Consider the following 22,680-nt stretch of genomic DNA (forward strand, 5'->3'; position numbering starts at 1 on the left):
CAGGAGAAGCCCCAGTAACACACACTTCTACCTATTTCACCATTTGCAGTCTTGCTCGTTTGTCCTTACAATGTGCCAGGCACTGTCCTAAACACTTTATTGATATTACCGTGTATCAGTCTCCTAACAACCCTATGGGGTACACACTGTTATCGCTATTATTACTACTTTACAAAGGAGGGAACTGAAGCACAGAGAGATTATGTAACCTGCCCAGCATCACAAAGCTGGGCAAGTGGTACAGGTAAGACTTGAATCCAGGCGGTCTGCTTCCAGTTAGTCTAATGCACTAACCCTCTAGGAATGACACAGTCTCCAAGAATAACACATTATATTGAAAGCATATGGGCCAGATTTTGCTTCTTCAGTTTTTAAGCTGTGGCAGCAATCACATTTTTTTTTTAATTTGACACAATGCAATCCATAATTACTTCTTTAAATCACAAAAAAAAAAAAAAAAAAAAAACAAAGATTTTAATATGCTCCTAAATACTGCATTGAAATTTGGGGCTTTGCGTGCTGTTTATACTAGAAAGTGCATCTGCTCGTGGCATTAAACATGACAAGCTAGTTTATGATTACACAATAGAATGTCGGCATCACCATCTGATCAAACAAACAGTGAATGATTAATGCCTCTTCGTAGAGAAATTTCTTTTTAAACATATTAACATATAAATAGCTAGGCAAGTGTTACTTGATTCAGATAACCTAATATCTACAAAGACGAGAGAGTTCTTTACCTATAAATAATAGTCAACACTCACTTAGACACAGCAGCACAAAACATTGCATTTGTAAATGCCCACACACAGTGTGGACTCCAAGAACCCCTGCTGACTGTAATTAGTATGGACATAAATCTGGACACAGGGATGGCAAAGAAATCAATGGCTGGTTTCACATGACAATTCAAAGTGTTGTTCCAAGCAGTCAGAAAATTTTTCTGTAGAAATATTCTAAAACCTTGTCTGTAAGTTATAAGACAAAGCTAGTTTTACTTATAGCCTTAAAATCATTAACTACCACATACATCAGAAACTGATTCGTAGATCAAAAGCACTCAGTAAAACTTCATTCGATCAAAATGGAGAGAACAAACATGAAAGAGAAAACTGTTCTCAAAATACACCGAAAGAACAAATAACTAAGTCCATTAAGTTTGGTTCCTCTGCACAATATAGAGTAGCTCGTAAAAACTAATTGGTCAGCATGCTTGAGACTATAAACATCCATTTTAATCAGAGAGAATAGCAAACATTAAGCAAAACAAATATTATTCAGGAAAATGTTTTTAATTTGGTTCATAATGCATACAAATTTCTACTTCAGTCATAATTTTTAGATTAAAAAATTAACATAACCTTGCTAAGAGGATACAATTAAAACATAGTGACTTTTTTTTTTTTAAACTGTTGCTTTCGGCATGGCTGCATTAATGCCTGTTGTTTATCTATACAAATAAAGAGCAGCCTGAGAACTGTCCTAGTTTCTTTGAGAGTTATCAACTGAAGCTAATGTTTCCTTAGTGAGAAGGCCACACGGAGAGTGCCGTGAACCCGGCCAGCTGCCCTTGCTATTTACACAGATGCAGGCCCGATCTGTAGCATGGGCAACACCAGCTTTGCCGTGGAATCGGAGTGTCCTTAAGCGATGTGCCTGAACTCCCTCCGTTAGGCTCAACTGCGCAGCTCAAAATGAAGGGCAGCTTTTCTCCCCGATAAACAGCAAGCTTCCAATGAGCTTAATCACACATTCTAATGGACGGCAGCCCGAGGACAAAGCAAAGCTCCCTTTAAGAATAAGGTTAGCTTCCTCCTGTCCTGCTCACCTTCACATCCCCCTACAGTACAGCGTCTTGGACCTACAGACGTCTAATACAGGGAGCCCCTTGTCCTCCCCCCAAAGTCTCCACACATATCTCTGAATTGACTCAACTGCCAGCATATTGTAGTCTTATCTCAACCCAGACACATGAAAGGACTTACAAGAAATCACCACTCTGAAGCTTTCCTAGAGAACTAGATTAAGTTCCCCCACATGCCACCCCCAAGAGTGTACTGGGAAAATCTTCCTTTCCTTCTGCTTTAGAAGGAAACTGTTGGGAGGAATATAATGTTTGCAGGACGGCTAACACCTAGGAAACACCCAAAACATATACCCTCCATGACGCATCAATTGCTGGGCTTCTCTTGAGCCCTAGAGGCGGGGACCAGTGATGGTTCTACAGTGTCAGAGGAGAGAGCCTAAAGGGTCGGAATAAGGGATAACCCTGAGACAACCACAGCCTGACATCAGAGCAGAGCTCCATACTACAGCTAGTAAAAACACTTAATCAGACCAGGTTAAAGAGCTCAATCGTGCTGATTGTTTCACTTCAGTATCTTTTTTTAAAGTATTTATTTATTTATTTTGGAGAGAGAGACAGAGCACATGAGAGTGGGGGAAGAGGGAAGACAGAGAGAGAGAGAGAGAGAGAATCTCAAGCAGACTCCCCACTCAGCACTCTCATGACCTTGGGATCATGACCTGAGCTGAAACCAGGAGTTGGACACTCAACCCACTGAGCCAGCCAGGCGCCCCTGTTTCACTTCAATTTCTTATCACAAGATGATTGTCTTAACAGGCAAGTCACACCAGGCAGCTTCAAAGGACACTTGTACATAAACACAATATCTCTCCTGATAAAATACACGCACACCAAGGTTGCAGTCTTATTCCTCACTTAACACGGCTGGTTTCATCGTGGGGATGAACCCCGACAAAAGAACATTCGTTTGTCAGCAACAATGTTTTTGTGACCATGAAGATATGCCTCAAAAATGTCCTGAGCAAAATGGTTTATACGATACGACCTACAAGAGAGCTTCATCATGATCATCCACGAAAAGTTCTAAAATGATAAATCGAATTTACCATTACATACCACGGCTAGAGCGCCAAATTCTCAGATTGCCAAAATCCTCACTTATAAAACGGAGGTAATAAGATAGCATGTCAAAAAAAAAGTGAACTCAAGATGGATCACAGACCTCAACATACATAAGCTAAAACCATGAAGCTTTCAGAAGAAATGTCAGGATGGAGGGGGAGGGGAGAAGGCAAAGGCCTCCTGAGACACAGTAAGTAATAACCATTTTTTTTTAATGGACACATTAGATCTAATCCTGTTTAAGACTTTTGATTACCTAAAGTTTGTTAAAAAAAAAAAAATGGGGGGAAAATCATGGCAAAATATAAATCTAAAAAAAAAAGGACTGGTATGTAGGCTCTATAAGGAACTCCTACATTCAATAATAAAATGTTCACCGGAGCTTGTTTATAACAGCCTGTTCTGGAGGGGACAGCTCAACAGGGGAAGTGGAGATGCTGGAAATTTTCCCTCTTGTGAAGAATAAACGGTTAGTAGCTAGATTCCCTAGAAGACTACTTGAGGGAGAAGACGGGAGATAAAAACTAGACAGATGCCAGGACAGTCTGAACTTCTAAAAAACACACTGTACACAGCACCAGTCAATGCACATTCAAAAAAATTCTGGATTTAAAGTGGCAGTTTTGTTGTCCTATTACGCTGGTTTCGAAGAGCTTCTACCCAAATTTAATGCTGGAAGCAATAATTCTTATTGAGATTTATTCAATTCTCCAAGTCAAGAAACATATATTTGCATGGAAAATACATTTAACTTAAAAAACTAGATTCATATCATATCACACTTTAGACACTTTCTGTTCTGCCTAAAAATAAACTTTAACTCCTTTACAGCAATAGGCCAAGAAAATAAGGATGCAAAGTAAGACAAAATGGCACACAGTTGCCAATAATTATTAAAGTTTTTCAACCATAATCCCCAAGCTGTGATTTTATATAATTATACATCTGGTTCTGTCTAGACATGTTAGACTGGAAAAGCATACCACCCTACCCCACAAGCACTGGCAGACCAGTATATAATAAAGTTATCCACTGTAGCATTACAGGCCATGAAATAGATAGTTATGTTTTTATGTTTCTAAAATGTAGATGTTAACTTCTTGTAACAATAAGAATTTTTGACACTTACTGAAAGGGTTTTGCTTTGTTTATGTTTCAGGTTTTTATTTACATTCCAGTTAACATACAGTGTCATGTTAGTTTCAGAAGCAGAGTTCAGTGACTCATCAGTCACATACAACACCCAGCACGCATCACAAGTGCCCTGCTCCCTGCCCATCACCCACCGAGCCCCTCCGCCACCCACCTACCCACAGCAGCCTGTAGTTTGTAGGAGTCTCCCTTATGGTTTTATTGCACATTTTTCTAATGCAAATCTAAACATGTTATGAATGTGTACCAGAACTTTCTCAATGGATTTAGCCTTCTCTCTGCGATGTGACCTCCAGCACACGAGGGCTGCCCTGTTACTATCCACACACTGTGTTCCTGAGCAGTTACAACACAGGATGACCTGAGGTGCTGTTTTGCACAAATTAGCACAAGAAGTATCTAGGCTCCAGGGTTTTGTCTCAGAGGACTGTTAGAAGCTATTTAGACTAAACTGCCAGTTAAAAAAAGGATACCAACATGTGAAAACTAAATAATTCACTTTTTGGCTGGTAAGTGGAAAAACCACATGATATCTAAGTACAGTTAACACCACAGTAAATGAAAGAGTTTTCCTGAGAGTAGCAAAGATGGGAAATCAACAAATATTGCTATATAAAGGATTAGTGACAACTAAAAGTGTGTTATGTTAAGCTAAAACAGGGATACATCCTATCACGATAATAGGGAGGAGAAAAGCATAAATATACAGAAAAAAAACCAGGGAAGAACAATTCAGCACAGTGGCTCACACACTAGAGCAGACAGATGTGGGTTCAAATCCCAGCTCAGCCACTTATGAGTGATGAGACCTTGACAAAAAATCATTTATAGCCTTGCATGTAACATGAAGACGTCCGTCAACATCTCACAGGATGATACAGAGATTATATGTGGTCAAGGAGGCAAAAGTCTAGCAAATTTCTAAGTACAAGTTTTTCAATAATGGTTAACTATTATTGTTATAATTAACTTAACATTTCCTCAATAAGGATTTGGAAGTATTAAAGGCTATAATGTGAAAGAACCAAATTTCATCACACAAAAAAAGGCCAAATAATGATTTCCAGGTTAGGAATTTTTTCTCATGGTCCCAACAACATTGTGGGAAACCAAAAGAATTTTAAACTTTAAGTTAGCAGTAGAGGCAGTAGGTGTAAGTTCTTATCCTTTCCTTCTGGTCCAAATAATTTAAGAAAAGGAATGAGGAAAAAAACAAAAACGATCATTCGGAATCAACCACTCTAGGCAATCATTCCCGTGACCAAACAACGGCACACATACAATCAGAGCTAATGGTAAAACCGTTTCCACACAGAGTCACAAACCTGCACACTCGGTCCCTCCTGCTTGGGAGCCAGCTTGATGCAGTTACACTACAATGATTTTCTGGGACAGCTTGTAACTAACTGAGCAAGTACTTGTGCACGATAAAAACAGGAACTCAGTAAAAAGGCACAACATTTTATTTCATTTAGTTCTTCATTCGTGCTCCGCTCACAAAGGACCTACCAAATGCTTACTCTCCCAGGCGCTCCCAAATATTTACATGATTCAAGGACAATCCCTAACAGGGAGAAGAGCATTCATGAAAAGTGGAATGAGGCATGGCCCCGGACGTCCTGTCTCACACAGCACACGTTTCTGAGCCTCCAGAGCGAAAGGGCAGAAAAAGGTAGTGACTGGGGCTGACATTAAGCAGAAGAGACCAGAGCCAAAAGTAAAAGGCGCTTTGCCTAATCTTCATCAGAAACATTACGGTTTTACAACACATACCATTTGTTTGTTGATAGGGTAAATTTCTTAAAATTTATTTACAGTACTCATTTCATTAGCGTATTTATTCAGAATTATAAAAAGATAAACTCTGCAGCGGCTTTGCCCCCAACCAGATGCCAATTTCTAGGTCCCCATATCCCCTCTACCCGTCAAGGGTAGTTCCAAAATTACCTTCTCCAGAGCTGATTTTTTGATAGGTTTCAGCAGAAAGTTGTCTTTTGTATGGAATCCTACAGTACTTTGTCTGCAACAAACTACTTCCTATCAGCTTCCTTTCTATGTTGTATTGAGGCTGCTTTCCTATACATCCATGAGAACTCAGGTTCCTTGGGAGCAGATTCGTATATGATTTGCCTAGGACAGAGAGGCCTGCTGGGGCTGTAGCGTTCAAAACAAACGTTAACAAATGCATGCTTTTGTTGCTTTACGCTTGAAACTCAACCATAAATTTCTCTAACTTTACCACCACCACTGGTGGTGTTATATTTACTGAAAAATGTGTCTTTAATCAGGATGATTGCTTGAAACCCTTGACAGATTATGAGAAAGAATGAAGCTAGAAGAAAAACTTTCTCCATAAAATACCCTAGCTGGCCTTCAACTGAGATTCAAACGCTCCTACTCTGTTTTCATACATTACTGGTGTCCCCAGGACATCTAAAGAATTGACAGAGTTGTTCAATTAAAACCAAAGGCCCTACATACTATAATTTTCCATCACACAGTCATAAAATCAGAGTGAGAAAATTTCCACTCACCCTCAGTCATGATGTGGCATCCACTAGCCTTTTCCGGCCACAACGTCCTCATGTATGAAACAGTATAACATTCCCTGTCTCCCACTATTGGTGGGCCTTAAATGAGGTGAGGATGACAAGGCCTGGCGTCCAGCCTGCTTACCCAGGACATGTTCAGTATCAGTGTTATGTCAAGATGGGAGGCCCAAGGGGCGCCTGGGTGGCTCAGTGGGTTAAAGCCTCTGCCTTCGGCTCAGGTCATGACCCCAGGGTCCTGGGATCGAGTCCCACATCGGATTCTCTGCTTAGTGGGGAGCCTGCTTCCCTTCTTCTCTCTCTGCCTGTCTCTCTGCCTACTCGTGATCTCTGTCAAATAAATAAATAAAATCTTTTTTTTTTTTTTTAAGATTTTATTTGAGAGAGAGAGAGAGTGAGCATGAAAGGGGCAAGGGGCAGAGGGAGAAGCCGGCTCCCTGATGAGCAGAGGGCCTGATGTGGGACTTGATCCCAGGACTCCACGATCATGACCTGAGCCGAAGGCAGTTGCTTAACCAACTGAGCCACCCAGGTGCCCTAAATAAATAAAATCTTTAAAAAAAAAAAAAAAAAAAAAAGGCAGGCTCAAGTTCTATCTACCCTGAAGTCTCTCTATTCTAAGACCCATAATTTGATAACTCCAGGATCTCTTAGTTCATTAATCAAAAAAAGGTTAATACTAAAAGCTAGGAACTGGATGTAAGGATTATCATTCTCCTCCAATATTCCATGTAGCAATTAGACCCATCCTTAAGCCTCAGATGCATTTCTACCTACATCAAATTTACTTGCAATTTTCTACTGTGGAGTGAGATTCTTTTAAAAGTTACTCTGAATAAAATAGGATGAGTCATTCTTAATATACTGACCTAAAGAAAATCAGTGACTAAAGCCAAAAAGTTTTTCTTTTTGGGATTTCTTAAACTGAATTCTTTGGCCAACATTTTAATCAGTCATGATGTGAAATGAATAGGTAACTTGAAATATTTCATAATTTCAAACATTCTCTCAATACAGAATAGAAAGTCACACAAATTGGAGCATCAAGCAGGAAAATTTGGATGTGTGACAAGTTGTATCTATTAGGGACTGCCCCACTTAACTGATGCAGAAGAATCCATGCTGGGTCTGGCAATTAAAGAAACTGGGAGCACAACACACCCTCAATGCCAGAGGAAGGTAACAGGTTTTGTTACTGTTGAAATGAAGTTGATTAGCACAAGATTTAATAACAGAAGATTTCCTCAGAAGGGAATTGACTCAAATCAAACTGCGATTACTCACTAGTCCTCAGGAAAATGCAATCTGAACAACAAGAGCTACCACTCCATACCCTCTGGAATGGCTAAAAGACAAAACTAAAACTAAGTGTTGGTGAAGATGTGGAGCCAGTGGAACTCGCTGACACTGTGAGCAACAGTGAACAGGGCACCTCCATTAAAGTTCTGTGTCATCTACTAAAAATGAACAAACACAGATTCAACCTCAGGAGCCCACTCCTAGGTACAGATGCCCAACAGAAGGGTACACACAGCTGTCCCAAAATCAAATACAGGCAGGCTCGTAACAGCATTAGCTGTAACGGCAAAAACTGACAGGGAAAACAACAACAACAAAACAAAACAATCAGAAACAAACAAACAAAAAAACAAACCAGATGTTCAGTAGTAAGTAAATTAATTGCAGTATAGTTAACATGTCAAAATAATACATGGGGATGGGGCGCCTGGGTGGCTCAGTGGGTTAAGCCGCTGCCTTCGGCTCGGGTCATGATCTCGGAGTCCTGGGATCGAGTCCCGCATCGGGCTCTCTGCTCAGCGGAGAGCCTGCTTCCCTTTCTCTCTCTCTGCCTGCCTCTCCATCTACTTGTGATTTCTCTCTGTCAAATAAATAAATAAAATCTTTAAAAAAAAAAAAATAATAATACATGGGGAGAGGGGACCTGTTCTACCCACAAATATAATATTGGGCAAAAGAAGCCAGACTAAGGAGTATATTGTCATATTATTCCATTTTTATGAAGTTCAAAATAAGACACATCTGGCCCACAGTTACCTTTCCTTATATTAGGGTGGGGAAAGGTAATGAAATGGAAGAAAACACAAGTAAGCTTCTGGAATTTGATAATATTCTAATTCTCTAACATTCTAATTTTTAATTTAGGTAATGGTTATACATGTGTGTTGAGTTCACAAAAGTTTATCAATGGTAAAATGCTCAGAGTCTGTGCATTTTTCTATATGCATGTTACACTTAATTTTTATTTATAAGAAAAAAATCAAGGTATTCATGAGTGCATGTATCTATGTATTATATGTAAATATAAAAATACACAATGTGTATAATTCCTAGCGTGCATTTTTCTATTATACCATAACTATTTTCCCTTCTGTCAAATATTCTAGAATGCAAACTTTTATGGATGCACTACTAGATACAGTAGTGAATATAGCCATAAAGTACTGCATATCATTTCCAAATGTCTGCCTTCATATTCAATGCTGCAGTGAATGTCACTGGACAGACATGTTTGTATATGTTCTCTGCTTCATGAAGACAAACTCCTAGAAATAAACCCCCAGGGCCAAAGTATACATTTAAACATGCTAAAAGTGTACAAGAACTCTGGAAAATTTTTCATCCATATTGTTTTAAGAAGTCTTAGAAATCATCAGCTTACACTTCACTACATGAAAAACTTGGCTACCCAGAATAATTTGTCTGACATTTTGCTTAATTAATGGCCTCCCCTTCTTACAAAGATTTTAGAGCATTTCACATAAATGGTACAGAGTCTTGGAGAAAACACCCTCTGGCTATAAGTGGATACCTGAGAAATAAATATTGACATCAGTACAGGACTGACCAAAAAATCCATAAAGCCCCCAAACAGAAATGGAACAATATAAAACCAAATAAAAAGTGGTATGAACATATTTTACATTACATGTGTACAAAAAAATTATATAAGGGTACTTAACAAAATGTTAAAATATATTGCTAGGTTTAGGACTTAGGGGTGGTTTTATTTTTTTATTTTTATTTTATTTTATTTTTTATTTTTTTATTTTTCCTTTATTTTTTAAGTTTTCTTTCATTGCTTATGTATTTACAGTGAACACATCATTGTTAAGATTAAAAAATAAGCTTAAGACCTGAGAGAAATACAGTCCCCTGATAAAAATAAGACAACAGACATCATCTTCCCTTTCCACAAAAAAATTAAATCGGCAAAAGAAAATTTTCTCAGTTTTAAGATTTTTCTCTCATATACTTTTTACTTATTTATTTATTTATGTGACAGAGAGAGAGCGAGAGAGCAGGAACACCAGCAGAGGAAGTGGGAGAGGGAGAAGCAGGCTCCCCAGTGAGCAGAGAGCCCGATGCGGGGCTCGATCCCAGGACTCTGGGATCATGACCGGAGCCGAAGGCAGATACTTAATGACTGAGCCACCCAGGTGTCCTTCATCAATCTTCTGGCATCTGACACAGGGTTTTCCAACAAAGCACATACAGCAGAACAAGGGAGGAAAGGAAAGCAGCAGGAAACTGACACCCCCATAAAGGCATGAAAAGGTCATGCCCAGGGGCGCCTGGGTGGCTCAGTGGGTTAAGCCTCTGCCTTCGGCTCAGGTCATGATCTCAGGGTCGTGGGATCGAGCCCCGCATGGGGCTCTCTGCTCAGCAGGGAGCCTGCTTCCCCCCTCTCTCTCTCTGCCTGGCTCTCTACTTGTGATCTCTCTCTCTCTGTCAAATAAATAAGCCCAGCTGAGTCAGCTCTCCACTTCACCTTCAAAGCTGAGCCAGCCAGAGCTTCTGACTTTACTGCACATATGTGGTCATTTTCTGCTAATGAAGTCATTCACAGTTCCTAATGTATTATGTATGTACGTATGTATATAATTGTGTATTAATGTATCGGTATTTCCTAGTTTGCTATTAAAATCACTATGGCTTCCAGGTACTCTGTATCTGAACAAAAAAAAAGGACCTAGAAACTTCCCTGTTCCCAGAAGTGTAGCCCCAGGTCTAATGTTCATTATATCCTAGAGACCCACAAAGGTTAATCCCACTCCCTAGGAACACAGTAGTAAGTTATGCACCAGGTAGAATTTTGGCCATTACCTTCATTACCCTTCCTTAAGAGAACTAAGGTCACTTCGTTTACTCAGACAAAAAAAAAAAAAAAAAACCAAGTGGAGTTTTCTCTTCCCGCCACTCAAATCATCCACACTGAGTTAGAAAACTGAAACCAGAATTAGAATCTAAATTTCCTGATTCCCTTCAAGGCAGTGGCTTGTTTATTAATGGTAATTTAAAACAGGGCTTTAGCAAACCAAAGAATATCAAAACAGCAGCAGCTTCCTTGGTCCCATCGGCTTCTACCTGTGAGAAAGTCACTACTCAGTCTTGACTCCACCACAAACACTCCTGCTTTGGAACAGGCTGACTCAAAGAGTTAACGCCCCACTGATAGTACTAGCCCATTCTCCCATCCTAACATCAAACAAGACAAAAATAAGAGGGTACACAGCCACAATGTGTTGTCACTTTTTTTTTTCTTTTACAATTGGACTTTAAATGCAGGCTGTTATGAAGAATCTCTTGGCTGCACTTCAAAAGAAACAAAACATCCTAATGCAAAACCATTTTCAACTTCCCCGAGTTCCACTTCTTTCAGCCAATTTTGGAAAGTTCTCTTTATCTCAGCTAGAAAATTCATGTTATACTTGTTTGAAATGTCCTGTCGTTCTTCAAAATACAGGATTCTAGTGGTTAGAGTCGGCACAAAGGCCATCTGAAGTGTGTCCAATGCCTCAGAACACAACCAGTCCCCCTGGGACAACGGGGGACAAGGAAGCAGATTCCGAGTCCTCTGGGATCAACAGATTACCAATCTATGCAGATTTAGCATGATGTCTTGATTAACCAGGTGATCAACGAGATGATGGAGAGCAAAACTGGTATCAAATCCTACACCCCAGGATACAGTCACGCCATACATTTGAAGGATCATTCAGCAGGAATATCAGCAAGGTGCCAAGTCCGGACCAAGCCCTGGGGCCAGAGCAGCAACCAAGACATATCCACTGCCCTCGATGAACTCAAGGGCTAATGAAGAGGAAGACACATAAGTAGAAATTTTAACTGGATACATGCTACAGTCATCGTAACTACTATCATTTACGGAGAGCTTAGAACCTGCAGAGAATTTCACATATTTTCCTTTGAGATTCGCAATAATTATCAACAGACCTCAGGCAAGTTCCTTATCCTCTCTGTACCCTGGTCTCCTGGTCTGTAAAAAGGTAACACCTCCTCCCTGGGAGTGAGGTGAAAGTCAATACATGTAAAAACACACAGAATTATTAAAAACAAGCAAACAAACAAACAAAAAAAGCCACACACAGAACGCTGCCAGGCACATGGGAACTGATCGATAAAAGTCAGCTCTGATTCTTACTATAATCCGGTGCAGCTTCTGTTATTATCAGTGGAAAAGCAACCAAGAAGAAAAGGATAGCACACTAAGAGAAAGAAGAATCATAGTTGCCGTCCATAATCAAAGGGCATTAGACAAGCCCCTTGAGCTTCCTCGCGTGTAAAAGGGATGAGGGTACCTGCACAGTCTTCCTGCTCCCAGGGCTGTCCTGGGGCCTCAAGAAAGCACCTGCAGCCACAGGACGCAAAGCTAGCGTCCTGCTCTGTCACTGACCAGGGGGCCTCCACACCTTGGAGAACAAGGACCTTTCAAAATGAGCCGCAAGTCAAATAACTATGGGCCTAAAATGAATGTTCTGGACATCACTCTAATGAAAAAAAAAATCAAAAGCAGGTAAACTCTCCACCACCTGGTGACACCTAAGAGCATCCCTGGAACCCTGCACTGGCCGCATATTCAGAACTCAGAAGGAAGTACTGGGCATCACTTTTTTTTTCCATCAAAACGAAGGGCGATCCCGAAGCGCTGAGACCCCGGATTGCGTCACGGCACTGCAGGCTCGTGGGGTTAATACAAGACACCGGGGTGCGAAAGATCGGAGCTGCACTATTTCAGCTGTGAACTTCTCAATAAAGTGATTTTCAGGCTTTATTCTTCCTTTTAGTATGTCTTAAAAAGTTTCCTTTCACTACAGTACTAGTTGTAGAAGTTAATTTAAGGGGAAGTTTCCAAATTTGGCTTCTACAACTTCAAACACACGGACACAAAAACTTCTGGCACCCTTGTCATCATGTGCTCAGTTTCCTAAGCTCTGAGACCCCAAACAGACGACCCTGGTCCTGTGGAATCTTCCAAACACGTCCGTCTCTATCTGCAGGACCTACTCGGCTCATTAACTGGCAAATGCGCTTCCAGGTATGGTTTGAATATTTTCATAATTTTAATTAAGAAAATACTCATGTAAGAATACATGAGGATTTCTTTTCTTGTCCCATTCTGTTTCCCAAATTATCTAAAATTAGCACCTACTACTTACCTAGTCAACAAAGCAGAAGTCTTTAAAACAGATAAAAAGACACAGAAAACCATTTGACTTCAACTGGAAAATCTGGTAAGTTACGTGATACCTGTTTTACTTACTTTGCTACAATAACTGGGAGGGAAAATGTATGTTGCAATAGAAATTCAGATAAGAAATATCTGTCAGCAACAGATGTCAGACATTTTTACACTCATCAGTGTTTTACACTGAAGTAAGAGATAATTACACTAATATTAGTATCCAGTGCATATCTCTATATAGCACATATGCATTTAGTTGATTAGCCATCAGCACAACCAATCAGAGAGAGGCTGTCCAGTCTCTCCCATTCACAGCTGAGTATGGACAGATTTCGTTTTTAATACATACTGCCCAAGAAAGAAACAGTAATCAGTGTAGATAAACAGGACTGGCTTCAGCTTCAGGCTGATAACTTCTCTCTGCTCATCTCAAGAAAACAAGAGATAGGGGAAAACTGCTTATCTTCCTTAATACATAGGGTAGACAATGATCAACAAATATTTTCTTCCAAAGTGGGGGAAGACTATGCCTTGATTCTAATTCTAGACTCTCATCCAAGCACCAGGCAACTGAGAATCCTCTGTTTATCAGGGAGCATGAAGCAGGTCTCACTTTATAAAGACAGAGTTTCTCTAGCCTTCGCCCACCTCCCCCGCCCCCGCATTCGGCCCTCGCATTCAAACACCAGAAGTCAAAGTTCCTATTCATACTTTAAGCTTGGTACATGGATTTTCTTTCTAACCTTGGGATAAATAAAAGCTGTCAATGAAGCAGTGACATTTTATGTTGCCCTCCACTAACTCTAAGTAGCTCACGTGAACAAGTTTTCTCTCCCCAATCAGAACATGAACCCATTTTCTAAAAAGTTCCCATCACAAATATTTTGTACTTAAATTTGGCATCCGCTAGCTTTCGCTAAGACTTCTAACTCTGGGCACCAGTAGGCCCTGGGGTAGAGGTGCCTCCGTGTTTAGGAACTGGCTCTTGCGGGCACAGAACAAGTGTGGGCAGCACCCCATTGAGTCTTGTGTGGCAAGGACCACTCCTCACCTCCTTCAAAATCTCCCAAAGCTACAGGGATCATTCACAATCGCTTCACATTACACAAAATCTGTAACTCAACAGCACGTGGGGGTGAAGTCTAGAGTCACGGACAAGGAGTGGGCGGCACACACCTCCTGGGCTCCACAATGCCTAATGTCAACACCCTTCTCTAGGAAACAGAGAAAAAGAAGTCAGCCTTGTTTCTCACAGTCTGGCATAGTACATGGACGAAGTTCTAGAAAAAAAAATCACATCTCCCAATTTCCCAGGATAAGCCAAAGAAATACCAACCTGGGAACACTGGATGGGAAACAGCCTTGGGCACTGAGAAGCTTGGGGTGTATTCTTTCCCTATTCTAAGAACTATAAATCAGGAGAACCTGGGAATTTTTTTAGACTTATGTCTTCCGAGGCTGCTCTGATTTCAAAACATCCTCCTATAACCCCAAGAAAAAGTACTAAATGGCACCCTTCAGAATGAATTCTAATTTGATTGAGAATTTTATACTAGTCCCATTGAAGTAAATGAAGTCATTCTTTGTGTCTACAAAGGGCTGGGAAGGGCTACAGCTCCCCACTATTTGTAAAGGCTCTGGGCAAATAACAGGAGCCCATGGGTATTACTTTCAGAAACATGAATTACCTGGCTCTGTCCATAATGAACCTGGATAAGTACACCCAGAAACTAGAGCCCCAATTCAGATATCTGAACACTCACACACACACACACACAACCAGAGCTCTGTAACACCACTGACATCTAACCTTCAAAAATGTCTTGTTCTGTTTTGCTTTAATGACTATAATAGGATTGCCTGGACAGGAACTGATAACCAAAGAAAAACATGTCCAAGACTGTCTGGATTTCATATGTTATTTATCTCCCATGGGTCCAAGAGATAGAAAGTGTAACTCTAGGCTCTTCTTCTCCCTCCCACCTAGCCAGGTGCCAAGAGATGGACTCCTGAGCTCAAGGGCTGGGGGAGGGGGTCCTGGTGCAAGTTATTTTCTGCAGCCGGAGGATGAAAGTGAGCCATTCTTGGGACAGTGTGGCACCACTGCAAAGAAATGGTCCCTCTTGACCCCCTTCCTTTCTAAGACAAGGGTTGCTGCAACTCTAACTACAGATATATGTATGTACCATTTAACATTGCTCAGTTTGGTCTTAAAAACCTAAATTCTACATAGAAATTATTCTACTTAACCTGCTTAGCATAACAAGATTGTAACTGTCAAGAAAAATCACTGAGTCTTAACAGAGAGTGACGAGGAAGGGCTTCTTCAAGTGTATCTGTGGGTCTCCCAACAAATATAATCATCTGAAGTATATTAAATATCGGCAACAACCTCTGCGTCAATTTAACATGTGGCTTCTGTTTGAAAATCAATTTCATCTTTACTCATTCAAAAGCCCATCAGAAGGATTACCAGGAACTACAACAAGTATAAAAAGGTAAAATTCTTTATCAATGATTAAATTTGACCAATTTTCAAAACTGATATACTAATTAGCCTAAAAGATAATGTCCTTACAAGAAATATTAAAAACAGGGTTGCCTGGGTAGCTCAGCTGGTTAAGTTCCAACTCTTGATTCCAACTCAGGTCATGACCTCATGGGTCCTGAGATGCAGTCCCGTGCCCAGCTCCACACTCAGGAGGGAGTCTGCTCAAAGATCCTCTCCCTCTGCCCCTCATACCACTCAGGCTCTCCCTCTCTTTCCCTGGCTCTCTCAAATAAATAAATCTTAAAAAAAAAAAAGGTATTAAACACAGCAGACAGTACCCAGAATACCACTAAGACCTTATGTATAATGCATCAATTACTTCCTTCACACTAGGTATTGGGCTACAAAAATTATAAAACAGAATTATGAAAGTCTAAATATTTTCAGAGACAGAATGACCACTGTGAAATTTCTTTTAGTCTAAAAATCGAATCTCGGGATTTTATTTTAAACTCAAGAGTTATAAACATAAAATTTATCTCCCTGCATACTACTATAAACTGGCTCCCAGATGAATTGATGTCCCCAGGATATTCCAACACTCCCTTCAGGGTGCAACATGCAATATTATGCTATGTTATCTAGAAAAGAATGTTAGAAGTCACAGAAACACAGGCTCTACTAGGATGACTGAATCTTCAAATAATCACCTCTTCCTCATATTTTGCTATCACTCTATCAGAAAACAAGTCACATTTAATATTTATACACATTTATTTCAACTTTCCATAAATGTTAACAAAATAACATTTTTTCATAATTAATTACTAGAATTATAAAAATAAATTCCAAGTTGCCAGGGAGAAAAAAATCTTATTACTGTTCCATGCTTTGGCAAACCTTGTAGTCCCATCTATACTGTGGGCTTTGAATCAAGTAGAATGAAATCTTGGATAGAAAGGAGATATATCAATTTAGTAATGACCCCTTCTAAAGAGAATGTGACAGCATGCCAATAACACACATTCTGTAGTTTTTAAATTAGCCCACAAGATTTTATATTTTTATTTCTTTAAATAATTTTATTTATTTATTTGACAAACAGGGATCACAAGTGGGGGGAGGGGAGGAAGAGCAGGCTCCCTGCTGAGCAGAGAGCCCAATGCGGGGCTCATCCCAGGACCATGAGCCAAGGCAGAGGCTTAACACACTGAGCCACGAAAGCACCCCAGATTTTATATTTTTGGTTACTCCTGCTCTATTTGGCTATTTTATCTTAAAAGAATTTGCAAGTGTTGGGGTGCCTGGGTAGCTCAGTGGGTTAAAGCCTCTCCCTTAGACTCAGGTCATGATCTCAGGGTCCTGGGATCGAGCCCCACATCGGGCTCTCTGCTCAGCAAGGAGACTACTTCTTCCTCCCCTTCTGCCTGCCTCTCTGCCTATTTGTGACCCCCCTCTCTCTCTCTCTTTCTCTCTGTCAAATAAATAAATAAATCTTTTAAAAGGGACGCCTGGGTGTCTCAGTCAGTTAAGCAGCTGCCTTCAGCTCAGGTCATGATCCTAGGGTCCTGAGATCGAGCCCCACATCAGGCTCCTTTCTCAGCAGGGAGCCTGCTTCTCTCTCTGCCTCTGCCTGCCACTCTGCCTGCTTGTGCTCGTTTGCTCTCTCTCTCTGACAAATAAATAAATAATTCTTTTTAAAAAAATCTTTAAAAAAAATAATTAAAAAAATAAATAAATAAAGGCTTCCCAGTCTATAGCCCATGGGAAAAAGTCCCTCTACAAGACCCCGGATCTGAAAGGGACCCATAAATAGCCTCCGTCTGTCAAACTTAGTAGCTGTATATATAAAATAAGTCACAGACATTCCATTAGTCACATAGATTTACACCAACACCATGTTTCCACGCATCTCACACCATGAACTCACCAAGCTGACAAGATTCTGAAAATTCATGTCATCCGAATTATAGTCCATGAAGCAACTAGGTTTCATGACCTTTCCTAAAGAGTAATAAACCTTCTATTTTTTTCCTACTGAATCTTAACTTTCCTTACCCCATCTTTTAAAAATTTTAGCAACAATTTATATAGATATATGATATAAATAAAAGTTATAAAATTCAAAGTCAATATGAAAAAGAAATCCTATCAGCCACCTTCACCTGCCCAAAACCATCAAGGGTTTCTCAGTAACTAAATGAAAAGAGTCCAAATTCTTTAACCGGGCACTCCAAGTTCCACACAAATGAGTTTCACGCTGATTCTTCAAGTCATTTCCCCATCCCCCTCCGCCTGCCATCACTCCGGGCAAACTGTGAACTACCCTCTCCTGCCTCAACACCCTCGTCACTTTAATTCTTTCCAGGCCTTCGCTCATATATTCCGTCTGCATTCAGTGCCCACCGATAAAGTGCCTCTCCGTTAATTAGAAATTACACGCACCCCATTGTCCCAACTGAAGGGCCACCTCTTCCCCAAGCCTCTGTTAGTGCCCCTTCCACTGAATTTCCATAGGGTGGGCTCTCTCCCTGGAAAGGTATGCGCTTTGGCAGAAACATCATTGAAATCTCGACTCCGCCCCATACAGGTTGGGCTGCGAGCAGGGACTGGACTCGTTAGACTCAATGTGAACAACACGGGTTACAGTAAGGACTCTGCAAGGCTTAGCAGTTTCTGGACGACACTGCTGCCACAGGTTCGAATCTCAGTGCTGCCACAGCAGATGGAACAAGCCTCAGCCTTCTTCCTGGTTAACCAGGAGGAGCTCCAACTGCTTCACGGCGGAATGACAAGTGTCAGGAAGCCACTGCACAGCTCGGACTCCCATGCCGAGGGCCCTGGCGTCCCCAGACCCTGTCCTCGGGGTTAGCGGCCCTCCTCTCCCAGGGCTCCCACCACACCCGGCGCTCCCCTCTGTCACAGTATCACACAGGAGACACCAGTCTCCTCCATCCAGGGGCACGTTTACAGCCCAAGTCTAGACGGTCTGGCACTCTGATAATAACATACACTAGAAAGAAGTATTTTGAGGTGTGAAGCACTTCATAGGTATAAAGCAAAGAACATCCATAAAATTCGGGCCACTTTGAAATTCTGAGGCTAAGAAACAAAGGAAAACACCTGTTGAGATGCTGCTTATTCTTTAGATCCAATTCAAAGAGTAATACTTGTGACTTATTAGACAGTGGCCACCTCCAGGAAGGCCTCTGGGGCTTCCCAAACAAGGACACTTAACTTTGGAGCCACCACCACAGTCCATCAATTCATCTCTAACACGATGCACCACACCCTCCCCTATACACTTTTTTTTTTTTTTAATCATCTTATTTCCCTGATCTGAAGCTCAAGGAGAACTGGCCTTCCTTCCCAGCCCCTCCCCCTACCACAGAAAGGGAATGAAATGAATTAAAAAGGAGTGCTAAGGCTTCTAGAACTACATCATCCAAATCACGAGGTAATTTAACATTGCATGATTGGTCTGCAAGTGACTCATCACCTCTTAAGACCCTGAAGTCAAGGTCTGAACAGATCTAGACAGCACTTTTACACCTACAGGAGGAATTCAACAAAATCTCTCAAAATCAAAAGAAAAGCTTTTCCCTGAATAAGGTTTTCACTCATGGTGAAAGAATCAAAAACAACAGAAAACAGCGAACCGAAACAAAAATGTCAGGGAGGAAAACCCTGCCCTCTTGAACTTTATAATGTTCACTATACTTTAATATTCTTCTCTCCTCAAGTCCATTATTTTTCTTAGAAAAACAAATCAATGCTTTACATTCCATATTCATGAGTAGTGATAAAAATAAACTAGCACATACAATGGTAGAACTTTTTAAATTACTGATTAATCAAATTAATGAAAGTTGACTTATAAAATGTATTTTGAACTCCCTATTTTCCACTGTGGGTATCACTTCATTAAAACATCTATTTTCTCTCTCTGACATTTCAGAACCAGCAAACTGGTAACAAACCCTGAAGGCGCCCCCCCACCGCCCTTTTAGGGAGAGGTAATGGTAGTGAAGACACAGGGAAGGTCATGATTCTGGAATTAAATATTGACTTCCCATCTCCTTGTCTGTGGCACATTCCCTGACAGTGTAAAAAGAAACAGAAGCTTGAATTTCATTCTGAGCTCACTGAAGTGTGCGGAGCCAACTGTGAAAACAAAAATTCGTCGTTGGGCATATTAGCGATCCTTCGTGTTGCCCGGTGTTCTGTGAAGCCTGCCTGGGAGAGGAACCCCCCAACCTCTTCTTAGGATGGCAGAGGTGAGCTTTTGGAAATGCTTTCCCCAAGCTAACATCAAGTGTGTTCATCCAATGCAAGAACAGTGAGCAGGGAAGCCAGAGGGGGTGAAACCCTGCTCTCCTAGATTTTTGTAACAATTCCAAGAACTTTCCTTCCCTCACTGCCAGCAGCACCCATCAATTCCCATAGTAACCAGCCCACGGCTTTCCAACTGGTCCAAAAGGGAGGCAGGCATGCTGCAGACAGAAGCACGTGGGAGTGTGACCCAAGCCCCGGGCACCCGTCCAGCGTGCCTTAAACACTCCCATTCTATCTCCCTGCTGCCCTTAATTCCCAGGCTACCAGATGGTTCTCTCCTTTCTTCCTTCAACATGCTGCTGAGACAATGAAGGGGCTATTTGACTAGGACTTTGCACGAAACAATTTCCTGTTTTCTGATGCAATCTTGGGTCAGGTCTACTGGGTACCAAAGCAGTCACGTTCCCCGCACCCCACTGTGCATAAATGTTTGCGGACTGAAGGAATCCTCTGGTACAGAAATAAAGATTTCAAAGCTGGTGTAGATCTGAGGTCAAGCATGTGGACAAAGAGGCTGCACTCCCAAAAGGACTGAAGGGGAGTTAAAGCGGTCCTGAAGCGGGTGCAGACCACCCTGTCTTTGAGAACAGGATTCCTTATGCTGAACGAGTGGGAGTGGGAACAGGAGAGCCACACCCAGGGAACTGAGAGTATTTCTGTCCCCAGCACACTCACACTGCAATCAGGATCCGTGGCTCATGATGGTGATTGGGTTTATATGGTATGAAAATCATACACAGTGATTTCCAACAAGGAAAGGGGAAATGATCAAAACTGAGGGAAGATATTAGGTGATAATCTAAGCAGTTTGGGAGGAAAGAAATAGCTGATTCTGACATGTTTCTCTAAAGGATGACTATGTTGAAGGGTTTTTTTTTTTTTTAACTAAAAAGGAAGGTAGAGAATCACATTAAAAGTGCTCAGCATGGGCTATGACCCCGTTCTGCAGGATTTCATTTCTTCAACAGAACGTAAGGGCTGAAAGAAGAAGAGAGCATGAGGATGCTGGGGGAGCGGGGGTGGGGGGGGCTCCAGAAAGGGGCACCTGCCTCTGCCCTTGGAGTGCATGCCTCAGCACGGGACGCACATGCTATCATTAGGGCGGATGCTGGGTAGTGCACCTGCGTGCCCACAGCACGTGCCCATAGGCACACCAGCTCAATCTCAGCGGACGCTCCCACGCCACTCTCCAGTGAGGGTCCCACGGCAGTATGCCTGAGTTTTTTAAACATTCACCTACTGGATGCAAGGCACTGTGCCAGTAACAGAATATAAAGTAATAAAAACCCAAAAACATGACTTGGCATCACCAAAAGCAGAGGGGAAATGGAAGGTGAGCTATAGAAACAATAAACTGTCCTGGGAGAGAAGGTAAGATTATGAATGACTGCCCTTTATATTATCAGTGATAAATCTCTTTAAAATTAAATGTTTTCAAAAAAAAAAAAAAAAAAAAACCAGAAGATGAGAAACATTTGAGTCATATAAAAAAAAAGTCCCGGAAGGTCAATACTTAAGCAAAAAAATCAAAATTAATATGGCATGTATCACAATCCCACTAAGATTTACAGGATATTCTTTTGGAAATTCAGTATCAAAATGTCAAGTTCATACGGAAAAATGAATGAACAAAAATAATGAGAGTAATTATAAAAAAGGAGAGTAATAAAGGAGACCAAGGCTTAATACTTGCCTAAATGTGTTATAAACTCGTAATAATTTAGAAGCATGAAACTGGTAGATGAATAGACCATCAAATCAGAAGATAAAATAAAAATTCTAAAAATACTTCAGAGAGTTTGCTATAAGATAAAATGTGACATTTAAAATCCATGCAAAAACAAAAAAATTACTCTATAATGGTTTTGGCACAACTATGCAGCCACATGGAAAAAGAATGGGATACCAACTCACCAAAAAAAACACAAAAAACAAAAAAACAAAAACAAAAAACAAACCTCAAATTGGTCAAAAAATTTATTTTTTTAAAGATTTTATTTATTTACTTGACAGAGAGACAGCAAGAGAGGGAACACAAGCAGGCAGAGGGGGAGGGAGAGGGGGAGAATCAGGCTCCCAGCCAGCCACCCAGCCAGATGCATCTTGATGCCTGGGGCTTAATCCCAGGACCCTGGGGCTATGACCTGAGCCAAAGGCAGACACTTAACAACTGAGCCACCCAGGCGCCCCTGGTCAAAAAATTTAAACATTAAAAAAATAAAAGAAACAAAAATATTAAAAGAAAGTAGGAGATACTTTTCATACTTCTGGAGAGCCTAAGACCTTTCTAAGGAGGACATGAAACCCAAATCCCATAAAGGAAAATATAACTAAATCTGATTATCCAATCATAATAAATTTATACATCGCAAGTTATCATAAATGACAAAATATATACCCAGTGAAATAACTTCTCTTTTTAATTAAAGAGCTTATCTCAGATAAATGAACGAAGAATCATAAGTCAATTAATTCACAGAAAGAAAAACTGTTCTGGAACACGTTGACAGTACCTACAACCTCATTTATAATGAGAAATGCAAACGAAAATGACAAAAAGATCCCCTTTTTCAGCTATCAAACTGGCAAGGTTTAAAAGGTTTAATCACAGGAAGAAGGCGAAAGGCATACGTTGCTTATGGGAGCGCAAACTTGAACAAGGCCTATGGAGGGCAGTTTGGCAATACTTATCACAGCTATGAAGACACATATTCTT

At 40.8% G+C, this 22,680-nt stretch overlaps 1 protein-coding gene across 5 annotated transcripts in view; it reads right to left on the reverse strand.

Annotated features, from left to right (window-relative positions):
• Positions 1–22,680, reverse strand: part of LOC116591803 — a 229,437-nt gene that overhangs the window by 116,241 nt on the left and 90,516 nt on the right. Inside the window, exon 5 of one of the 5 annotated variants that reach the window (XM_032345069.1) lies at positions 4,235–4,238. The exons of the other annotated variants lie outside the window; for them this stretch is intronic. Coding sequence (XP_032200960.1) covers positions 4,235–4,238 — 4 coding nt within the window. The remainder of the gene's footprint in view (positions 1–4,234; positions 4,239–22,680) is intronic. 5 annotated transcript variants of the gene reach the window in all.

The sequence above is a fragment of the Mustela erminea genome, chromosome 5 (genome assembly GCF_009829155.1).
Source record: "Mustela erminea isolate mMusErm1 chromosome 5, mMusErm1.Pri, whole genome shotgun sequence".
NCBI classification, from domain to species: Eukaryota; Metazoa; Chordata; class Mammalia; order Carnivora; family Mustelidae; genus Mustela; species Mustela erminea.